The sequence below is a fragment of the Triturus cristatus genome, chromosome 2_2 (genome assembly GCF_964204655.1).
Source record: "Triturus cristatus chromosome 2_2, aTriCri1.1, whole genome shotgun sequence".
NCBI lineage: Eukaryota > Metazoa > Chordata > Amphibia > Caudata > Salamandridae > Triturus > Triturus cristatus.
In genome coordinates, this window is record NC_140582.1 from 854,774,829 (window position 1) to 854,796,938 (window position 22,110).

At 46.4% G+C, this 22,110-nt stretch overlaps 1 protein-coding gene across 1 annotated transcript in view; it reads left to right on the forward strand.

Moving 5' to 3' along the window:
• Positions 1–22,110, forward strand: part of PDS5A (PDS5 cohesin associated factor A) — a 1,513,477-nt gene that overhangs the window by 300,961 nt on the left and 1,190,406 nt on the right. Inside the window, exon 13 of the mRNA XM_085642237.1 lies at positions 2,059–2,172. Within this exon, the coding sequence (XP_085498363.1) occupies positions 2,059–2,172 (114 nt within the window). The remainder of the gene's footprint in view (positions 1–2,058; positions 2,173–22,110) is intronic.

Genomic DNA, 22,110 nt, shown 5'->3' on the forward strand with positions numbered 1-22,110 from the left:
CCTTCTTTTCTGATGATCTTAATGTCTTTGTAACAAAGCCAACCAGAAAATTCCCTAAAGGATCCACCTGGAGAGTCACATTACAGCAACATTGTTTTTATTTCAACATTTTCTATGGATTGGTTGGACTCTGGCATCAGCACCACATTTTCTTTGCTTTACCTTTAAACATTGACCTATGAAGCTTTTTCCCACATTTAATTTCAAGTAATAACCTCTTTGGAACAGTTGTGCTTTTTTCATTTTTAGGTCTCGCCTTAGCCAGAGAGCTTTTGAAAATGGGGTATCTGGAAGTGCAAACGAGTGCTTTCAGGCCTCCAAATACAGTGCATGTGCGCCGGGCGCGCACCATTTGGCAGCCTGCACACCATTTGCTCTCACTTTCGCGGCCGCTTTGATGTTTGATCGCGATCACTTTCGCCGCTTGTTTATCAATGCCAATCCTTATGCCCGTGCGCCACCAGGCCAAGTTAGGACCCACTGCCCCTATCCGTGCGCCACCATACCAGGGTAGGAGCCATGCCCTCCTGTCCGTGCGCCACCAGACCAGGGTAGAAGTACTCGGGTCTGTCTTGACAAGAAGCGCTCTCCAGATTGTACAAACGCACGTTTACAGAGACAAGTGCCCATATTACACCCGCCTGCCCCCGAGACAATCACAGCACCTCTGGAGGAATCGCCAACATTACACACTCCCAGGGTGAATCCGGCTGGGAAACGTGTTAGATGTGCGCCTGCTGTACAGTTGTAATATAACTAACTAGCGCGCGACGGAGGAGCAGGTTTAACATGTCAGTATTTGGAAGCCCCTGAGTTATGTGTAACCATGGCCGCTTACCCAAAGCTCCATCTAAAACTGCCCCTTAAGCGTGGCATATTAATACGGTGGTGCAGTGCATATGGCTAGATAGTTTGTGGAAGGGGCATTACTTTGGGGTGGCAGAAAACTTGGAGACGGCCATACACCGCCAATTATTATACGTGAATAGCTCGCGAGGCTAGGACAGTCGCCTTTTTTTGCAAATAATAAATGATTAGTGACCCTTGGAAGATAAGAGTGGGTCTGTCAGCCCTGTATCTGTAGCTTGCGAGTATGCCAGCAGTACGTGCTTAACTCGCTGAGCTAGCACTTGCTTAGTTCGTCACCTTCTGAAGGCTGAGAAGCGGTGTGAGTGAGCCAGCATCGATTCGAACCTTCGACCGGCAGCTGGAGGAGCTCCGCAGCAGGCGCGTTGACCGACCCCGGCTGCCTTGGACCCTGAAAGCATGCCGCCTTACCATGATGCGGGAGCGCTTTCCTTCCAGGCACAGGGCGGCTCCTTGCACGAGATCCGTGTCTTGGGACATCACCCTTCGGGAAACGACAGAAAGAAGTGGCCTAAAAAAACAGGTGGCTCCGAATTTCTCCAAGTTCTGCTTCAAAACCACAGGCTTATGGGCGCCTATATAAACCAGCTCCAAACAATAAATAAGAACTTTTTTAGTGGGCATTGAAACCCCCTTTTTGCAACAAAAGCTGTGACTTTTTAATGAAGCAATTTGGATGTGGATTGGTTATTTTTTTCGCTGCACTTAACCCAGGGCCTCTTGAAGTAATCGCTCGGTTCCCGTGCAATCCAAGGCAGCGAAAAAACAAACTACCTGCAATTACAACTTGCCGTAAATGCCCGACACAAGAGGCTTCCGGAGTGTCAATTTCAGCTGTCAGTCAGCCAATCCATTGTTTTAAAATAAACAAACTTGAATAAAAAGCATTGTTAATTACAATGCCAATAGCTCAAACTCGTATAAATGCGAGACCTATTGCATTGTAAATGCTTGTTTAATATTGTCCTACCATTTACAGGTTCTTTGACTCCTTTAAATTGTATTGGTCAGTTAGAAGGGGCGAATATAGCTCTTAGGACTTGAACACATTTGTTTGTGCCACACACACATTTTATAATAGATGCATTCTGTGTTGTAGTCTACCTATTTTATTGCCTGTATTTTTTACTTGAAATTTACCATATGCTTTATTGTATGACTACTGTAGTATATTGTTTTTTTCTGTTTCAGGTTACTTGTTGAAAAAATCTTTGCCCAGTACCTTGTTCCTCATAATTTAGAAACAGAAGAGCGAATGAAGTGTCTTTACTATTTGTATGCTAACTTGGATCCAAATGCTGTCAAGTAAGTGTATATGAGACAAATCATTAGTTCAGTTACAAAAGTTTAAGGCACCAATCTGAAAGCCTACACATGTTTTGGTTAGGTTGACATTTGGGACACTTTAGTTGTTGGCTCCACATCTCCCAAAGGATGCCAAGATTCAAAAATATAATTGGATGTTCCCTTGCTAGTAAGACGAAGAAGAAAACTATTTGTAGCCTGTCTGTTTACCATTGTGTATATCAAGTGAGTCTGGAGTACAGTGTAATGAGGGTATTGATTGCTTAGTTTCAATAAAATGCAGGGAATCAAAGTGAAGGTGCATTTTGGATTTTCCGCAAAATGCTGATCACTGGCTTAAACATAAAGTAAGATTCCCTTGTGTAGTTCCACTGAGGCCATTATTGTGGCTACTTATCTCACCTAATGGGAAAGTTTGTCTACGTTCTGGATTTGAAAGCACCATGAACACATAGGAAATTAATGCAGAAAAAATTGTTGAATTACCCATAGGAGAACTGCCTAGGACCACCCAAGAGATCCTGGAAATGAAATTGTTTGGCCACCCTTTGAGTATCATAGATGAGCTGAGTTTAATTAGATATTAATAGCATACTTTATTCCAGAGCACCTGTAGGCTGTAATCTAATCTTTAGAAGTGGTGACAAACTCTAATCTGGGACGTCTTAATGGACTTTTTAAAATCTATTGATTGAAATCTTTTGCCAATTGTTTTGCTGGAGGAGAGTTTGAACTATTCGAGTAGACCGCCTTCTTCCATCCATGGTGGTGATTGAGACGTGCAGAGGAGTCCTGAGCCTGTCCACCTTAAATGAGCTGGTTTTGGTGGTTAATTATGTTTTTTTTGTTAGATAAAGTTTTACAGAGTCATGAGTGTATTGGTGTAACAGGCTAAAGCATTTGGGTAGTGGGACCAGAGGGGAGGAAATAGAATTGGTCTTCTACAGGACATTTTTGACAGGCTTTTACAAGCCATGGTCTGACTAGAGATCCTTAGGAATGTTCGTCAAGATCTGGGTTACAAGTTTATGGTGACACTCCTAGGAACTGCAAAACTGCTGAAAAAGAGTAAGAAGAAACTGACCAAATCCCTGAAAGAGCACAAACCAAAGGGTAAACCGCTTTTAACATCAAGACGTGACAAACGCATTTACACGCATTTGAACATTTACTTCTGTGCCAAATGACATTACAGTGACTATTAGAGGGTAGAATTTACAAGAGGAGGGTAAGAGAACTCTTGGTGTGGTGTAGCAGTATTGATCCAAGAACAGTGATGAAAGAGTAAAGATGTTCTCTGGCACAAATGGTGATGTCCAAGGGAAAAAGAAGCACAGCATGAGAAGTGCTGTAGCAAAATATACTTTAGAATTATTTGCTTGATGACTTACTGCGGGGGTTTGTGGGAGGTGGTTGTACTTGTATCCCAACCATTATGATATTGAATGTGACACATGCAAGATTTGCTCTGCAGAGATTGAAAAAGAACGTAAAGGGTCATATTCTTGGTGTCAGAAAAGAAAACTGAGCAAGCATTTGTAAAGCTAAATGGTTTGATATATACTGTCAGCCTACTGTCTTTGTCAATGGTTGTTTTTTGTTGTGGCATGTTTTTCAGCCTTACATAACACTTTGTCATGGTAGTCCCTGGTACTGAAGAGAAGTTACTTGTATGAATGTGCTGTTTGTGAAAACGCAGAATGCTGTCATTAAGTAAAGTTATCGGATTGCTGCTGTGGTTTGGCCTATTGCCCTAAGCTGTATGCTTTAAGAAGTAAAAGAAACATGTGAGTGACACAGCAAACTAATGAATGCAGAGCCCTGCTTGAAGGAGTCTGTAAACAAATAAATACTTAATGTATACATTTACTTAGTATATATGTACATAAATGTTCAAAGTAGGTTTTAAAAATTTCCAGCCTTCCTGAAGCTCCAGACCACATCTCCCAACAGGCTAAACATACTGTGACTTCCAAGTAGGAAGGCACCTGTACCTGTGGGCCTTGACCTCTATAAAAATTGCCCTGAATATTTTCAGAGTACTCCTAGATTTAGCAGGAATTTGTCTATCTAGCCTCCTTGTACCACAGATTAGCCCCCGATGTCTCCCTTTGTGTCAGCGGCCACATTAATGTTAAGGTTCAAACATGGGAACTACAAAGCACTATGATTGAACAGATCCTGAACAATGCTAGATCACCCACCTCTACCGTAACCTGATGCACGCTCCAGACATCATGGCACCAGCCAAACCTGCAAATATTCTGGCAATGTATTGAAGCTTCTAAAGGGCACAATCGAGAACTAGCTGTACTGAGACGAGCCAGCCAAAAAAATAAACAAGACTGCCGGTCCTGTCATGAGGTGGCTCAATCTCTTAACTCCCTTTTCCTAGCAGAATAATTGAAAGGGAAGTGACAAGAAAACTCAAAGTACATTGAGCAAAACTGCCTCATCTGTGACAGTCATTCTGCATTTAGAACCACTAGAAGCACAGGTAGCAGAACTAGCCAACATAACGGACATAATAACTGCTTGCCATGTACGAACACAAAAATGCTTCCCATAATCTCATCCTGCCTGCACCATACAACACTGTATTTGACTATACATTACTGATGGAAAGGATGAACATCGTACAGGACTATCCTGATCTGCTTGCCCTAGATTTTGTTTTCTTTCTGCCCACAGCCAGTCATTTTGTATCAGGTGATTGAATCTTCAAGGTTCCTTATGGCATTCTATAGTGATGAGCCTTTTCTTTATTGTTACTTAGTGTCCCATTTAATGGGCCAAAGTAGAGTACATTTTCAAATGTATGTTAATGATGCACAGAGTCACTTGATGCTGGGCTAGTCCCCATGACAGTCAAATCAAATCAAATCAAAGATAGCTTTATTCGGTATTTGACAAACACCATATAAGCAAACATTACAAAAATACAATTAAAACAACGTTATTTAAACATTTACATACTAAAAGGAGATTACTAAGAAGAAATACATATTCATTACCCTAGTCATTCAATTAATCTAATATTAAAAACCCTTTAAATTTTTTTTCTAGAAAGCGATTAATATATGTATCGTTACATTTGCATGATAGAAGGGTCGAGGTAAATATGACATATTTATGTATTATATGGTGTTATTAGGCACAGAATAATACTTCTACAAACCCTCAACCTACTAATCGCTTCTCATAGACCCTCTACATTTTATAATAAACGACAGGAATTTTATCATCACTCCAATAGTGCATTCGTCTTGAAGCAGATACAATCTGTGGAGGGCTGCTTTACAGCTTGTCAGGCCCCACAGTTTTAACAGAGGCAATAGATGTTTTTTCCTACCCCATTGATAATACTTGCAGAACAGTATGCAATGTATGTTAGACTGAGTGGCTACTCCGTCACACGGGCAATTAATCATTTTCACTGACCAATCATTCGGTGTAGGGAACGTTATTAACCTGAAGAAACAGTCTGTCCTCAGACGAGCCAACAGCATTCTATGGTAAGGGGAGATATTTGGCGCCAGATAAGGATGTAAACCATGTTCATGCAAAATCTGGCGGTGGGCTATAATGGTGGACTTATTCCCATCTAAATAATATCTCCTCTCCTCCAATAGGCCAAGACACGTCTCTTTTAGTGCTTTTTTGGGGATTTGGGCGCATGATATTGGGTCTGAAAAGAATTCTGGGTTGCCGATGGAGTTCATGAATTTTTTAACGTAGGCTAGCCAAGGTTGTTTAGCGCCATTTCCTTGCTGCAGGCAATCCTGAATTACCTCCCTATTGAAGGTTGTGTCCTCGCATGTCCAGATCTTATGCCACAACATAACTGGCGCTATCTTTATAATGTCACTAATGTGAGATCTATCCAGTTCGTTGTGGCAGATAGTAGTAGATGTGGAACGCGGGACTCCTAAGAGGTACCTCAGGAAAGCATTCTCCACCCTTTGAATTTCGGAGCTATCTGCAAGTCCCCAAATCCCCGCCCCATAAACAGCTGTGGACACACATTTAGCTGCATAGATCTTAAGTAGTGTGTCTACCGGTTTCCCGCCCTGTTTTTTAGCAAATTGCTTAACCGCCCCTATTGCGCGAGCAAAAGCCAGGTTTCGGGAGGTAACCGCTACAGACCATGTCCCCCTATTATTAAAAATGATACCCAAGTAGGAAAAAGTTTTCGACATCGCTATCTTTGAATTATTTTTTTTTTTTTTTTTTTTTTTTTGAAAAACCTTTATTCGTGCATCTTAAAAGAACAAATACGGGCCTACAACCGTCAGGCCGGCCACGATACAATGAAGCACTGATACCCACATTAAATCCCCGGTGGGTCAACAGTCAGGATTAACAACAAGTTATGGATCACATGCTGGAGATATCTTTGACACCCGGGGAAGGAGAAGTGAAGGTTAATTTTAAGTTTTTTAGATAATTTTATCAAGAAAAAAAAAGTCAATGAAGGATAGGAACAAAGGAGACTCGAGTCCGCAAGATAGCCTCACCACACGGGAGAGCAGCAACAGCAGTAAGAACAACAAATGAAGTAAAAACTCAAACAGTGAGGCGGTGCAGAAATATAAGAGGATAGTCACATGAGCAAGTACGCACCCCTCCGGAGCCGCCCCCTCTCGATCCACCCCACACCCGGACCCCGAATCGAAGAAAGTAGAACGCAGAGACATAAAGGAAAAAAGGCCCATAGAACTAATTAAGAACAGAGTATTACCCCCCCACCCTACACCAATGCGGAGGCTACGGCCTACCCCCCCCCCCAGCATAGTGCCTGTCGCCCAATGAACCCGAAATATAGAGGAGAAAGAAAGTAGGAATAGAGGAAAGAAAGTAAGAAAACAGAAAAGAAGGCGGGGAGGAGCCCACGGGACACCAGAGCGCCCCAAACCATCAGCCAATCATGGCCCCCACACACTGAGAGCCCACTACGCCAAAAAACGGCATGCGAAGATACCATGGCACCACAGTGTAAGCGAAGGGATACAAGTCGCAACAGTGCGCGCATAACATACATACAGTTCCAGTCCCAGGCCAGCCCGTCCATAAACCATGACAATAGAAATCAGTCTAGCCCTGGCCCGATCGCGGGCTTGGGATTAAACCAGCCCCTGCATGAAGGCCCCGTGTCCCGAACAAACAAAAACAAGATGGTCGCTTGTGAAAGGATGGTGAAGTAGGATCACGAAATGGCCGCCGCCCATCGATTAAGGTCCCTCTTTGCACCACATAAAATCCAAACCTGGCAAGTAAGGTACAGGAGTTCCACAAAAAGTCAGCAGTGGGCCACCGCGAACGGTTCCTCGAAGCCGTTAGGCATCTCTCAACAGGATAGTCCAGTGGACGCGGTGAGGCAGGCAACAATGAAGCAGGCAGCCATGACCAGGGGGACAAAGCATCCGCAGTTGAGGTGTAGAGCGGTGTACCCTGGGCGCCGGGAGCGCCAGGTGAAGGCACCAGTGTAACACAGTCACACACCGCCGTTGCGTCCCCGCAAGCGGACAAAAGCACCGGGAGACCCACGCCCTGTAGATGGCACACAGTGCGCTCACGACCCGCGGCCGACAGTATGGGGTCAAACCGCTCACTCAGCGCCTGCAGGCCAGCGCACATCTGTAGTTGGAAGTCCCGCAGGGCAGCCAGAACGGAGCCGCATGTAAGCGGAGGCTGGGCCCCCACAGCGGCAGCAATCCGGGACGGCACCGTGGAGCTGGTGTCCGGAAGAGGGGGGGCGAAGTGGGCAGCAGGCGAGACCGGAGCATCGCCCCCCAGCCGCAAGCAGGCACTAAACGCCATGTTTAGCCGCTATACGGTGCAATGGCCGGGGGGGGGGTCGTAGCAAGGAGTCAATTCCCCTCAGGTCTACGCCGCAACGGGAAAGGCCAACAGTCGCTTCTCTTCTCGCAGGTTCCCTCCGCCGCTGGCTAGGCAATAGGTGAAGGGGGCAGCTGCCTCCCACAGCGCGGTCCTCAGAGCGGGGCAGGGGACCCGCCGCACCGGGGCCCACCCCACAGCTCCAGCCCGTCCGGCACAGGGTGCAGAAGGTGTCCGGCCGTCCCTCTCCGGGCTCGTCCGGCAACGATCCGTGGTGCGAGGTGAAATCGGGACCGCGGGGCTCAGGTTAGCGCTAGCTGGTCCGGCAACTGCGGAGCTTCCCGGGGGCCAGCAAAGGCCGTAATGGCGCAGGGTTTCAGTGCAGAGGACAAAAGCACCCAGAACTCGGGCATCCGGGCGGGCTGAGACTCCGGGAAAGCGGCAGCGCGGTCAGCGCGTCTTCGCACACGTTGCACCTCGAAAATCGGCGAGGATGGGCATCAGGATAGTAGTCCGAGGCCACGGACCGACGGAGCCGGGCGCTCAAGCGTCTGCTCCGGTCGCCATCTTGGCTCCTCCCCTATCTTTGAATTATTAACAAAGGTTTTGCAGTCTGGTACTTTTTTTCTCGTTGTGCATGACATCGTGAAAGTTTTCCCCACATTTATTATAAGGCCTCTAGAGCTCATGAAGGTTGCAAAGCCTGTTAGTGCCTTTTGGAGTCCCCGCTGAGTGCGGGCCATAATCACCGCATCATCAGCATATAGCAATAACGGGACTGCGAGTCCGTTTATCTTGGGGTAATCCACCTCCAGGTCATTCATCGAGTCTGCTACCTCGTTTATATACAGATTAAATAAAAACGGTGCAAGGATGCAACCCTGGCGAACGCCCTTTGCAATTGGGAATTTTCTGGTTTGCTCGCCGTTTTTGCCATATCTCACCGTGGCTCCTGCATCTCTGTAAAGTTCCTGGATAAAAGTTAGGATGTTTTTATCTATCCCCATATTAGTCAGGGTTTTCCACAGGGTTCCATGATCCAGACAATCGAAAGCCGAAGTTAAATCGACAAATGTCAGGAACAAGTTCCCTTTTTTTGATCCAATATATTTGTTTATTATAAGGGACAGGTTTAAACCCTGCTCTATGGTTCCCACCCCCGACTTAAAACCATATTGAAATTTTGAGAGTATCCCGTTAGTCTTGGACCAGGTTTGTAGTTTGGTTAATAGCACCCTGCCAGCAACCTTCATTAAATTATCTAACAGAGAAATGGGGCGATAACATTTTGGGTCTTGTCTATCTCCTTTTTTAAATATTGGAATGACTATCGCTTCCTTCCATGTGTTAGGGAAACCTAATTTGGTGTAAGCATTTAGGACATTTGCCAGTAAGGGTGCCCAGAGATCTACATTCCCTTTAAATAGATCAATGGGTACACCGTCAGGCCCTGGAGCTTTTAGGCTTGCACTCTGAGAAATCGCTTGTTCCAGGTCTGCAGGGGTGAACATTACTTTTAATGGGAAATTTCCCTGTGGTTGTAAAAGGATCTCACTCCCCTCAGCCAACTCTTCTTGTGAGGTCAACATAAGTGAGTCTTTCTTGTAAAGCGCAGTAAAATGCTTGACCCAGACATCTTCAGCTATGCCAATTTCCATGGAGTCTACCTTCCTATCTAGAAAAAAGGGGGCATTTACCTCTTTCCAGAAGGACGTATTATCCCTTAGTGCGCTTGCCTTTATCAAGGCTTCCCAAGCTGCATTTTTTAGTTCTTTCTTCCTTTTCAGGAGAGTCAGCTTGTAAGCTTGTCTAGCCTCCTTGACTTGTCTGCTATCCCTGGGTATAGTCTTTAAAGCCTGTAAAAGTGCTTTATGGGCACTTGTGCAGGCTCGGTTAAACCAGCCATATATTCTCGTTTCCTCCCTTGCCTTTAATTTTTTGGTTAGCTTAGCGTTTATTTCTGCTTTAATCTCATCGAATGCCTGTATTATTTGTTCTGGGTTAATGCTTAGTTCCAGGCAGGTGTTAAATTGACTAGTTTCTTTCTGTAATAGATCTTTCAGAAAGTTCATGGGTTCAATTTTTGCCCATTTAATGGCATAGCCATTTTTCCTGGCCAGTGCCACTGAACGGCCATGCAATATATCCGTGGTGCTTATTTTTTGCGTGCCCCGTTTCCCTAATTTAAGGAAAGTACTAATGGGAAAGTGGTCACTTATTGCTAGGCCCTCCGTTTCAAACCCACCCACCCAACCTTGGTTCCTATTTGAAACCAGGATGAAGTCTATTACAGTACCTGCCCCATGACCAAAAAAGGTTGTTTGAAACACTACGGGTGGCTGGCAAAGTTCATTTGCAAAAGCCAAATCCCATTCATGCATGAATTGATTTAGCAGATTTCCCGCTAGGGAATGTTCAAAATGTGTGGTGGGATCCCCTTGTGAGTCAAAAATGCCACAGTTTTTTGTTTGGCTATAGGGACATAGGTGACAATTAAAATCCCCTGCTATAAGTAAGCAGTCTGCCGCCTGGCCGCCTTTGTTTAGCAGTGAATCCAGTTCCGCTATTAGAATTTTTACCTCTACTTTTGGCATATTATTATAAAGGTTTATCAGAAAAAAGGAGCGCCCATTTAATTTAAAAGACAATCCTTGTAGTGAACTCCCTACTCCTGCTTTTGGCCCATTTGCCTCATACATGTTCTGTTCTATGTTACAAAGGTTAGAGGTAAAAATACAAAGTCCCCCCAAGCCCCTGCCTCGGTTACCCTGGATCGAGGGAACGTAGAAAGTGCTAAAACCCTCTACTGATGTCTCATATGGGTCCCAACACTCCTGTAGGCAGACTATATCCTGCTTTTCCATAAAAGTTAGGAATAGCTGGTCACGCGCTTTTTTCGCAAGCCCAGCAATATTCCAGGAAGATATCTTAAGCAGACAAAACCCCTCAGTGATGGGGCAGGGTTCTTCCTGCCTAAGTTGTGAGACCATGCCCTCTTGCAAGGCTTCGATCTCATTATCGAGTTGGGTCTTAGTCCTATCTACTGTACTCAGATATGGTTTTATGTTGATAATTTCAGTTATTGGCCCAGTTCCGTTCTCAGTCCGTGACCTGCTGGATTTTTCTGTTAACAGCTGGCTTAGCCGGTTTCCTCCACACGTGTCTTGCACTAGTATAATCTCTGACATCACGGGGTTAGTATTTTCTACTAGGGAAGGGACATCATAGATCTTATGTAGGGGAGCAGTGACTTCTAAAACCCCTGTGGTGACCTTTATTGGTCAATCGACCATGTCTAGACAGTCGAATCTGTTCCTCATGGGAACCCCCTCCCAATTATCGAAATTTGGGTTGCCTCTACTATGGTACCAGGGGCGGGAATTCCAGCCTCTATTCCATCCATTATTATTGTTATTCCTATTTCTGTTTCTATTAGTGTACCCCACCTGTGTCCAGGGCCAATCCTGAGCATCCTCCCATCCAGTTCTGTTTTCATAATTCGGGGTATTTAACGGAGGATAAAAAAAGGAAAGGCGCTGTACATCCACCCCCCCCCTTTTTTCAAGTGCTGGCCAGGAAGAGATATAGTCAGCCATAGCAGGATCGTCACAGTTGACTATAACGCAGTCACCCTGTAAGCTTTTTTTAGTTTCCCCAATCCAAAACACTCTTCTAACTGAGTTGATACTGCTATGATGCGATGGCTGTATAGGTCTATTTTGGCTAAGCCATTGCAGAACTTTGTTTCTCAGTGACCACTGGGGCTCATCCGCGCCCTCTGTTAGTTCTGAGACCCCTGTTAGGACAACAGTGAACGGGGTGGCCTCAGGTGGAAGATGGAATGGCCGTCTAGGTCTAGATCCCGTCCTCTGTTTCCCCTGGGCTTGAGAGGGCTGAGGTTTTTGGAGTTTTTGTGTATTCTCCTTTAGGTTTGCTAGCTGAGTATTTAGGGCTACTAGGGCTGGGGTGGGTTGTGCGTTATCACTAGTGGTGACGAGTTGGCCCTTTCCCTCTGCAGTTTGGGGTTTAGGAGTATTTTGTAGATTCTGTTTGACATTTTTAGTGGTCTGGATGTTCCCTTCTTTATCTGGTCCACAGGACTTTGGGCAAACAGCTGGTGTTGTAGATGGTTGAGTTGGTTTAGCCGATTTGGCCGGTTTACTTGGTTGTTTGGTCTTCCCCTCCCCCATGTCTAGGGTGCTAAGTGACTTCTGCATAAATGCAGGAGTATTTAGTTTGGCGAGTTGTTTTTCAATTACCCTTATGCTTTTCTCCAGGGGTTTCAGATGGTATTTTAACAGTTCCCCCATGCTGTTTGTGAGAAAATCGTGTAGTGTCACACATGAGGTACAGGGTTTTTGTAAGCCCCCTACTGCGCCTAGTGTATCTAGGTTCCCCAGTGGCGTGATGTTCCGTGGGGGCGTGTTTAAGATCACACTATTGGTTGGTGATGGTGTTTGCAACACTACGGTGTTGTTACTGTTTATGTTCAGGTTGCTGGGATTCCCACCATCTGGTGGAGCTAATAAATGCACATGTGGGTTCGACCCCTTATTTAACCTCTTAGGTATGGCGCCCACCCTGGCCCCCGTGGTGTTTGATTCTGTGGCCATTTCATGATTATGTAGGGGTTGTAAATCTGGTGTTTTTTCCAGATCCTCCCTAGAATCAGAATCGGAACCTAGTGACAACTGTGTTGCTGACAAATCCACAGTGTTTGAAACTGTGTGAACTAGTGCACTTGTTGGATTCAGCAGGGGTATGATCGACCCCTTTTGTATAGGGGTTTGTGCTGAGGCCAGCGGGCCCATAGACGATCTTTTTCTGGCCATCTCCAATTCGTGAGACACCCGTCGATCTATCAGTTGGATAGTATTGTCAATGGCTGCATTGGCCTTGTGTAGGAATAGGTCAAGTGGACCCGTTATATCGGTGGTTTTGTCTGTTTTTTTGCTTCTAGTGACTCTGGACATAATTAAGCGCTCTGCGTCACAGGGGCAATAACTTGTGGGTCGCGAGCAAAACTAGTGTCACTGTTACAACTAGAATATGAGGTCCCACTAATTTATGACCACACAGAGCAGCAAGTGGACGGAGGGAAATGTAGACATGAAAACAAAAATGGAAATACCATGGCCCAGTCCAGTCCTGCACAGTCTGTAACGGGCTGAAACGGGCCCGCCCTTGGCCCGGGCTTCGCCTCGCGCTTCTCCTCGCGCGCGTCCCGCGTTGCGTAAAGTATGGTTTAATTTAAAGGGGTAAAAGGGCGTTACCGCCGGGGGAAGAGGCACCAGGTGGTGGAAGCAAAGGCTTCTGGTCCTCGCAGTCCCCCGGTGCAGGCAGCCAACTAGAGTGGGGTCTAGCGCACGCTGGGAGCTATTGGACACTCCGTCGATCAAGGAGGAGCTCCCACCAGCAGCGCGACCTCGAAAGGTTTCTCCAGGCAAGTTTGGCGCTAGTCCGCTTCCCAAACGTCCTTCAACGCAGCAGTAACTCGGATTTTGTGAGTGGCACCCGCGAAGCGGGTGTCACGAAAGGTAAATAGAGAACGGCAGGTGATGGGCGTTACCGCCGGGGGAAGAGGCACCAGGTGGTGGAAGCAAAGGCTTCTGGTCCTCGCAGTCCCCCGGTGCAGGCAGCCAACTAGAGTGGGGTCTAGCGCACGCTGGGAGCTATTGGACACTCCGTCGATCAAGGAGGAGCTCCCACCAGCAGCGCGACCTCGAAAGGTTTCTCCAGGCAAGTTTGGCGCTAGTCCGCTTCCCAAACGTCCTTCAACGCAGCAGTAACTCGGATTTTGTGAGTGGCACCCGCGAAGCGGGTGTCATGAAAGGTAAATAGAGAACGGCAGGTGATGGGCGTTACCGCCGGGGGAAGAGGCACCAGGTGGTGGAAGCAAAGGCTTCTGGTCCTCGCAGTCCCCCGGTGCAGGCAGCCAACTAGAGTGGGGTCTAGCGCACGCTGGGAGCTATTGGACACTCCGTCGATCAAGGAGGAGCTCCCACCAGCAGCGCGACCTCGAAAGGTTTCTCCAGGCAAGTTTGGCGCTAGTCCGCTTCCCAAACGTCCTTCAACGCAGCAGTAACTCGGATTTTGTGAGTGGCACCCGCGAAGCGGGTGTCACGAAAGGTAAATAGAGAACGGCAGGTGATGGGCGTTACCGCCGGGGGAAGAGGCACCAGGTGGTGGAAGCAAAGGCTTCTGGTCCTCGCAGTCCCCCGGTGCAGGCAGCCAACTAGAGTGGGGTCTAGCGCACGCTGGGAGCTATTGGACACTCCGTCGATCAAGGAGGAGCTCCCACCAGCAGCGCGACCTCGAAAGGTTTCTCCAGGCAAGTTTGGCGCTAGTCCGCTTCCCAAACGTCCTTCAACGCAGCAGTAACTCGGATTTTGTGAGTGGCACCCCCATGACAGTCACTAAGTCATTAATTAGCTCATGCTTAATCCTTGTGCTCCACTAGACTAATAGTGTCCTGTGGATGAATGGAGACAAAACTGAAATCTTTGTATATCATAGATTTCTAGCCGCATTTTACTTACCTTAGAATTATTCCCAGGTGTCAGACTGGATCTGAAACCTTTTCATGAGCAGTACCCCTGCACGCCAGTAGGTGGGGTTGTTCAGCTCTGTGTGGCACTGTCATCCGAGGTGCCCATATAGGTGCCACCCCAGTGCGCTGAAGTCAGTTCTTTTGTTTCTGCACCAGTCAGCACAGATCCAGAGAGAGCTACCCCCAGTATTTTTTTAACTTATCCGTTTTCGACTTTTTCTCAAACATTTTTGGGGAATTTTTCTCTTGGTGTGGCAGGGTTGTCTACTAGGAAAACTGACTTCAAGCCCTGGGGCTCGTGTCACAGACAGATGTTGGTGAAGGACCTGCAGCTTTTTTTTGCCTCTGGTGCCTTGAGTGTGACCATGACGTGAAGACCTGCATTTGCTTCGCCATGCTCCCATAGACCTTGAGGGAGCGGTCCCTCATACTCCTTGCCGTTCAACATGGGATACTGCGATGGTCTCGATCCTGGTCGAGCAGAAAGTCCTGGGATCTGTAATGGAGCTCTAGAAAGGAAGGAGGCCTTCATCCGATCATAGACCTTTGCCCATCAGTTACTTCCTCAAAAAGGAGAAATTACAAATGCTCACGCTCGCTCAAGTCCTGTCTGTCCTGTACCCAGGAGACTGGAGGGTAGCGTTGGACTTGCAGGGCGCATACTTCTGAATTCCCATTTTGCATGCCTACAGGGTTGGACATAGAATCCCTTTATACAAACACACCGCAGAGGGAGATTTTGAGAGTGATAGAGGATATACTGTACTAACAAGAGTGGGATGTTAAAACTCCTAGATCATTTAATCTAGAATTGGATGAGATGGTGTTAACCAAATTTTTCTTTGAATTTAAGGGAACTGTTTACCTTCAATCCCATTGCACGTCTATGGGCAGTGCTTTTGTGGGATGGTATGTGACAGCATTTGACAAGGAGTACATCTTTGGATATGACAGGCCTTGGACAAACTGAATTAGGCTTTGGAGTCAGCATAGGGGAGAGGCGGGGTCTGTATTTGAGTTTCTGGAGTGGCTAAATAACCACAAACCCCTTCTACACTTTACCTCGATTACGCACACCTCCCTGCCATTTCTGGATCTGGAAATCTTGGCAAAGGATGGGAAACGTAACACTGATGTGTACTACAAACCTACAGATCGGAATGGTTTGTTGTCATTTAGGAGCTTTAACCTGAGAACTCTCCCGGAGAATCTGCAGTTCGGAAATGTTCTGGGTAGACGCAAGAATTGTTTCGAGGTGAATGATTTCAAAACAGAATCCCCAAAAACCCGTCATAAATTGGAGGAGAGTCACTATCCTACGAGAGTGATAAACCGGGCACAAAAGAGAGCACTGCATTACAACTGGGAAGCCCTTTTGGAAACCAGAGAGAGGCTCAAAACGGACAGGGTTATTTGTGTTACAACATTCAATGCTGCATTTAAATGGGTGAAACACATCATTACAAGAAATTGGCGTATCTTGAACTCCAATGGTTTGGATCTGCAGAAACCTATTTTCGCCTTTAAAAAGAGTACACGCATCGGAGACTAACTGGTGCACACGAGCACACAACATTAGGGTCCAAGTCAGGAACCCCGATTATGGGATCTCCCTCCAGTATCTGGCAACACGACGTGTGACACGTGGGGTGTGCTCACTTAAACATGCCACAAAATCAGTGGATGTGGCCTTGAGGTTTCCTTGGATCCAGATATAACATAGAAATTGTAACTCAGAGAATTTTATGTACTTCTAGTGCCCATGCAGCCTCCTCTATATGGGCATGATGACCCGTAAGATGAAGATCAGAATTCTGAAGCATCAGTTGTCTGAAAGCTATGACCAAATTACAACACACTTCCTAGAAAAGAAACACACTGTGAATGATATTTATTGGACAAGCCCATAATTCCTGGTGCTGTTAAGGATGTAGAAAGCATCCTATTGATACGGGAACAGAAGTGGCTCTACCGGGTCCGCTGTCATGAGATTAGCCTCAACAATGAGATGCCTTTGCACCTCAGGGAAGGAAATACTGTTTCCCCCAGAGCAATTGGTGAATGGTGGTAGAGTGGTTGTATAATTTTTTTCCAATCCTGGTTTCTTGCAGTCAAGACAGCCTAAGTACATCTCTATGGGTAGAGTCCGATCAGGTATTAGCATACTACCTTATCCATAGGCTAATAGTCCCCCAGATCGTCCTATCGGAGGATGGTCTAGAAGGCCTGACCTGAAGACTGAGATACTGCTGTCTCCCTTTAGCAATTGGGTAACAGTGGAAGTATCACCATTTCCAATCCTTTTGATTTTTTACAGCAGAGACAGAAGAACAAAATCTATGTTTAAATACACTACCAACTTCAGTGGCAAGTAGTTCTCCGATCATTTAATAGAAAATGTTCACAGGGCCCCCTCCAAAAATGGCAGTGACTCTTTTACTCCTGCTGCAGCCGATTCTGCTCTACAGCTGGTGTAGCAGGTGACCGGCAGCGACTGGATGTAGACGACCGACAGAGTGGAAGCGTCACATTTTGGCAGTGTCGGACCCTTGAGGGAGTGAGTACGCACCATTGAGGAGCCAGGGGTAAGGGTTAAACGAACGGCAGGACTCAGTTGGGCTTCTACTCTGATACAACCACCAGGCACTTGGGTGCTGTAGACCAGCCCAGCTGATTTTTCAAGGCCTAGACTAAACACGGGGGCTCTTGCTGGTAGAAAAAGAAAAGAACCGAGTACGGGGACAATTGATTCTCTCTGGGATACAGAATATGTACAATTTTATACTTCATGAAACACAGTTTGGGATTCCAATTAATGAGATCATTGCTCTTGTGTAAATATAGTGTGTGACTACAGGGTGAGTGTCGTGTGAAGTGATGGATTACACTTTTTTGTCTATTTGTGTGGTCATTGTTGGAGTTTCCGCAGTATGGTTACTGACAAAGACCAGAATTAGTTCTCTCTCCCTGACTGTAAGTTCCACGTAGGGTGATGGTATCATTGTGGGCTCAGTGATCCTGAGGAAGGCCGATTGATCCGGTAGGACAATTTGAGGCAGCCAAAACATGTTGACAATCTGCAAACAGGAGTGATAAAGGGGTAACGGTTCCCTCGTATCATCATCATCCTCCTTAATTTTTTCATCCTAGGCTAGAAGTCCAAGAATAAAAGTACTTAAGGACTTTCATGAGCTAGTTTTAATCAAAGTTGTGTTGTAGTTCTGCACAAAAAGGTCACTGACCATGTGTATGTATTGTCTCCCCTACCCCTTTGCTCCATCCCAGGTGTTGGTCTGTGCAGGGTTGTTAGCAAGCCCTATGATGTAGCATGCCACCATCAGTGGGTGAGTACAAGCTTTGTGTTATGCCTGTGTGACACTCTCTCTAGATATGTTTGTGTCCTCCCTTTCCTTTGGTAATGCCACCAGGTGTTACCTGTGGTTCACAGTGGTCCACAAATATTTTGAGTTTACCGTGCTCCCTTTTGGCCTTACCATCGCCTCCGCCGCACCCCCCTCCCTACTTTTCACCAATGTGATGGCGGTGGTTGCAGCTCATCTGCTGAGATCAGAGGTACCAGTCTTCCCCCTATCTCGATGGCTGGCTGTTGAATTTAGGCTCACCCAAGGCAGTTGTCTCCTCCATCAACAGTGGACCTCCTGCACTCGCTAGTGCTCACTATCCATGTGCGAAAGTCACTCCTGACCCCCTCTCAGACACTCCCTTTCATTGGAGCTATTCTGGACAAACTGCACATACTGCTGTTTAGCCTTTTCCTCCTTTACAGCGAGTCCAGGATATTCAGGCTATAATACAGAAGTTTCAGCCTGTATCTTGGGTTTCGGAGAGACTGACTGAGGCGACTGGTCTGCATGGCTTTCTGCATCATGCTTGTGACACATGCCCACTGACGTCTGCAAGCTCTACAGTGGGACCAGTGCTCGCAGCATCAGGGTAATCTCTCCATCATGGTCCCGATCTTAGAGGGAACTGCAAAAGCTCTTCAGTGGTAGTTAATGAACAGCGATTGGGTCAGCGGCAGACCCCTCTCCCTTCCCCAAGCAGATCTGACAGTAGTGACAGATGCGTCACTCCAGGAATGAGGTGACCACCTGGAAGAGGTGGGGATCAGATGCCACTTGTCTCCTGCAGAATCCGGACTCCATATCAACCTACTGAATCTCTGGCCTTTCGACCCTGCAGGTGTTATTACAACACCACAACCATGTGGTTCTGCAACAGATAGGTCAGGGTGGGGCGTGTCCCCTTTGTCAAGTGGCTCTGTACATGGCTGGACCGGCAGGGCATATCCCTAGTGGTTCAACATATGGCGGGCTCTTTGAAGTCAGGATGGACAAACTCAGCCGAAGATGCCTAGTGGATCATGAAGGGCATCTCCATGTGGGGGTGGCGCAAGATCTCTTTCAAGAGTGGGGAGAACCTTGGTTAGATCTGTCCACCACCTACTACAACGCGCAATGTCAGCATTTTTGTGTGCTAGTTTCCAAGGCTGCACTCGTTCGGAGACTTCATCGCAAGTGGAGGTCAGTCCTACTGTATGCCTTTCTGTCCATACCACTCCTGCCCAGGGTTCTCAGGTAGTTCAGGAATGACCAGCCCCAAGTCTTCCTTGTGGCATCCAACTGGGCTCGGAGAGTTTGGTATCCTGAGCTGTTGAGCATGACTGTTGGTCCTTCGAAACGGTGGCCCCTTTGGTAGGATCTTCTGTCGCACCAGCAGGGGATGGTTCTTCACCCAAACCTGTCAACGCTCCTACTCCATGTGTGGAGATTGATCAGCAACAGTTGGCAGCTTGACGGAAGTTTGTAATGTTATCTCGGCAGCCTGGCGTCCCTCTACCGTATACGCCTGCAATTGGGGCAAGTTTGTGGCATTGTGTGGAAAAAAAAAAGTTGACCCTCTTTCTGCTCCCCCTCTCTCAGGTTCTTCTATTTATCCTTTCTCTTGCCGAGCATGGCTCTGCTTTGGACACCTTAAAGGGCTATCTCTCTGCCACCACAGCATTTTTGCTGTTGCCAGGTTGTATTGTATTGTATTGATGTAGCGCTTACTACCCCAGACGAGGCGTTGAATCACTTTTTCGGCGAGTAGCATGCTACACGGGAACCCGTAAAGGATTAGTGGTGAATTAGTACAGTGAAAATATGAAAGTAATTTGAGTGGTGTATATGTTGGTCAGTTATTTGGACTGAAAAGGAAGTGGAGGGATTGAAGAGGGGAAAAAGGTTTAAATTTATATAGCACTTGCAGATCTGCTGTTCCTGTTAAAATCCCTTTTTGTGAACAGGTTTTTGAGAGGTCTTTAACACATGTTTCCACCTTCACCCTTCATCATGCTAGTGTGTAATGATAATAATACTTTGTTTGATTAATTAAAACCATTACAATTTAAAGTTCATTCGTAAAAAAGACCACTGAATAAAAAAATACAGAACTTGTGAATTGCTTTAAACCCTCAAAAGCATTGTAAGCAGATAGTGTTCTGCTAGGAAGCCAGGTTAAGACCGAATATTATTGGCAGTCTAGAGTTCTGTTGTTGAGCCTGCGAACTGAATGCCGCCCTGCTAAAGTGAGGAAGATTTAGCAGAACTGGTATCCCCCCAACAGTTTTGATGTCTTATTGACAAATTTGGTGAGCCCAATATTCAGCTTGGTGTTGTCTGGATTTAAGGCAGCTATTATGGCCTGGCGGCATGATCGAACTCCTAGCCTAATCCATTCTTCCCGCAATAAAGACCGTCTGTCTGTAAGCATTGCGGGGAATACACAAACTATATGTTCCATTGCTTCGAAGTGATAGCCGCACAGCCCGAATTTGATACTATTGCCAGAGTCGCGCCATTCACGAAGGTTCTTTAAAAAATGCCATGCACCCATCGTCCAAGCTAAAAACTTTTGTTTACAATAAAGTGCGAATGTGCTTGATAAATAGGGCGACTCGACGCCTGGTTTGAAATTGGAAATTACTGCCCAAGCGTGTTTACTTTTTGATAGTGTTGCACTGTCAGAATGAAAAGACCACAGCCTGACGCGCTTCTTGATGGCTACCTTTAGCAACGGCTGAGAGGGGTTTGATCCCCAGAGTTCCTTGACTCGTCAAGTAGTTGTAAGCTGTTATCCAGGTGTTGACGATATTTCTGGCTGGTGTGGCTTTTCGATATTTCCTGCCTAAGTCTGGCCTCCAGGGCGTGGCGCAGTCTGTTACAAAACTTCATAAACGCACAAGCCTCTACGCCATGATGGACTAGTAGGCCCAGTTCGAGTCAAACCTGGGCTGGCAAAGCTGATTTTGGCAGGCGAAACGCGCGTTTAAAGATTTTGATTGTTAGTTTGTTTAGTAAAATACTTGTTGTGCCCTTCGGGATCTCATGCCCGTACGACAGAGTTATCTTCACCTTCATCACTTTCAGCATTGGGGTTAGGCTTGGTCCAAGAAGCTGTTTTGACAGTTTTGCAGCGGCGGCCTCGAATGACAAAGCTTTGGTCCTTAATGCTTCTTTCTTGACGAATGAACTGACGGTGTCGAGAAAGATTCCCAGATATTTGGCAATTCTTCAAATAATTGGTTTGAGGTTAGCCCTGCCACTGATAAGTGGTGTCTAAATCCGGTGGTAAGTGTAGTAGAGCTCTACATTTTTCCATCAAAGGGAGAGCCGCAGCATCCGACCATTTTATTCGCTTTATGTTCTCTATGTGACAACCCGAATGAGTATGAGCGAGTTCCTGATGACGTGGGATGTTGGTGGATAGTGTTATAATTTGTGGCCGAGGGTCACACTCGCCTTGTGGTGCGATGTAATTACTCTCAATCAGAGGAAGTATTTCCCGGCTCCCTAAGGAAAAGTCCAAAAAGGAGTGGGTTCGGCCATCTGATCGGGTCCAGGCAGGATGAGTGTCCGTATGAAGATGCCCATTCAGTACAGTGAATCCTACTCTGCTTAACTGGATGACTGCATACTCCCTCAGTTTCGATGGTCTGTTTCCTGCAGGGGTCGACTGTAGAGCAAAATGTGGGGCAACCATTGGGGGATCGATCCCGATGTCCTCGGAAGGGTTACAATAGAGATTGGTGTTGAAATCTCCTGAAATTATGCTAGGTATGCCACCGTGCTCACTTAGTAGATTGCAAACGATGTTGGTCAAACAATCAGTTTTGGATGTTTTCTCGATGGTGCATGGAGAGATGTAGACATTGAGAAGGAGCAACTGGCTGTCAGTGAGTGCGCTTCCCAACACTATTCCAGAGAGCCAGTCTTCTTCAAACTTTATCTGATTGATGCGTTGGGATAGTTTAGATGCATAAATCGTGAGGCTGCCACTCTTCCTGCCAAACTTGGACTGTCTTGAGGCAAATTACGTGAATTCTAGGTAGCCTTCAATAGGGATACTGTCTACTGCCCAGGTTTCCTGAAAGAGAATGTCATGTTCCTTTTAAAAGTCAAGGGTGGCAACGGATTGATTTTTCTGCCCAATTCCGTTGATATTCCAGGAACATATTGTTAGGCCATGGTTGGAGATGTTTCAATCAT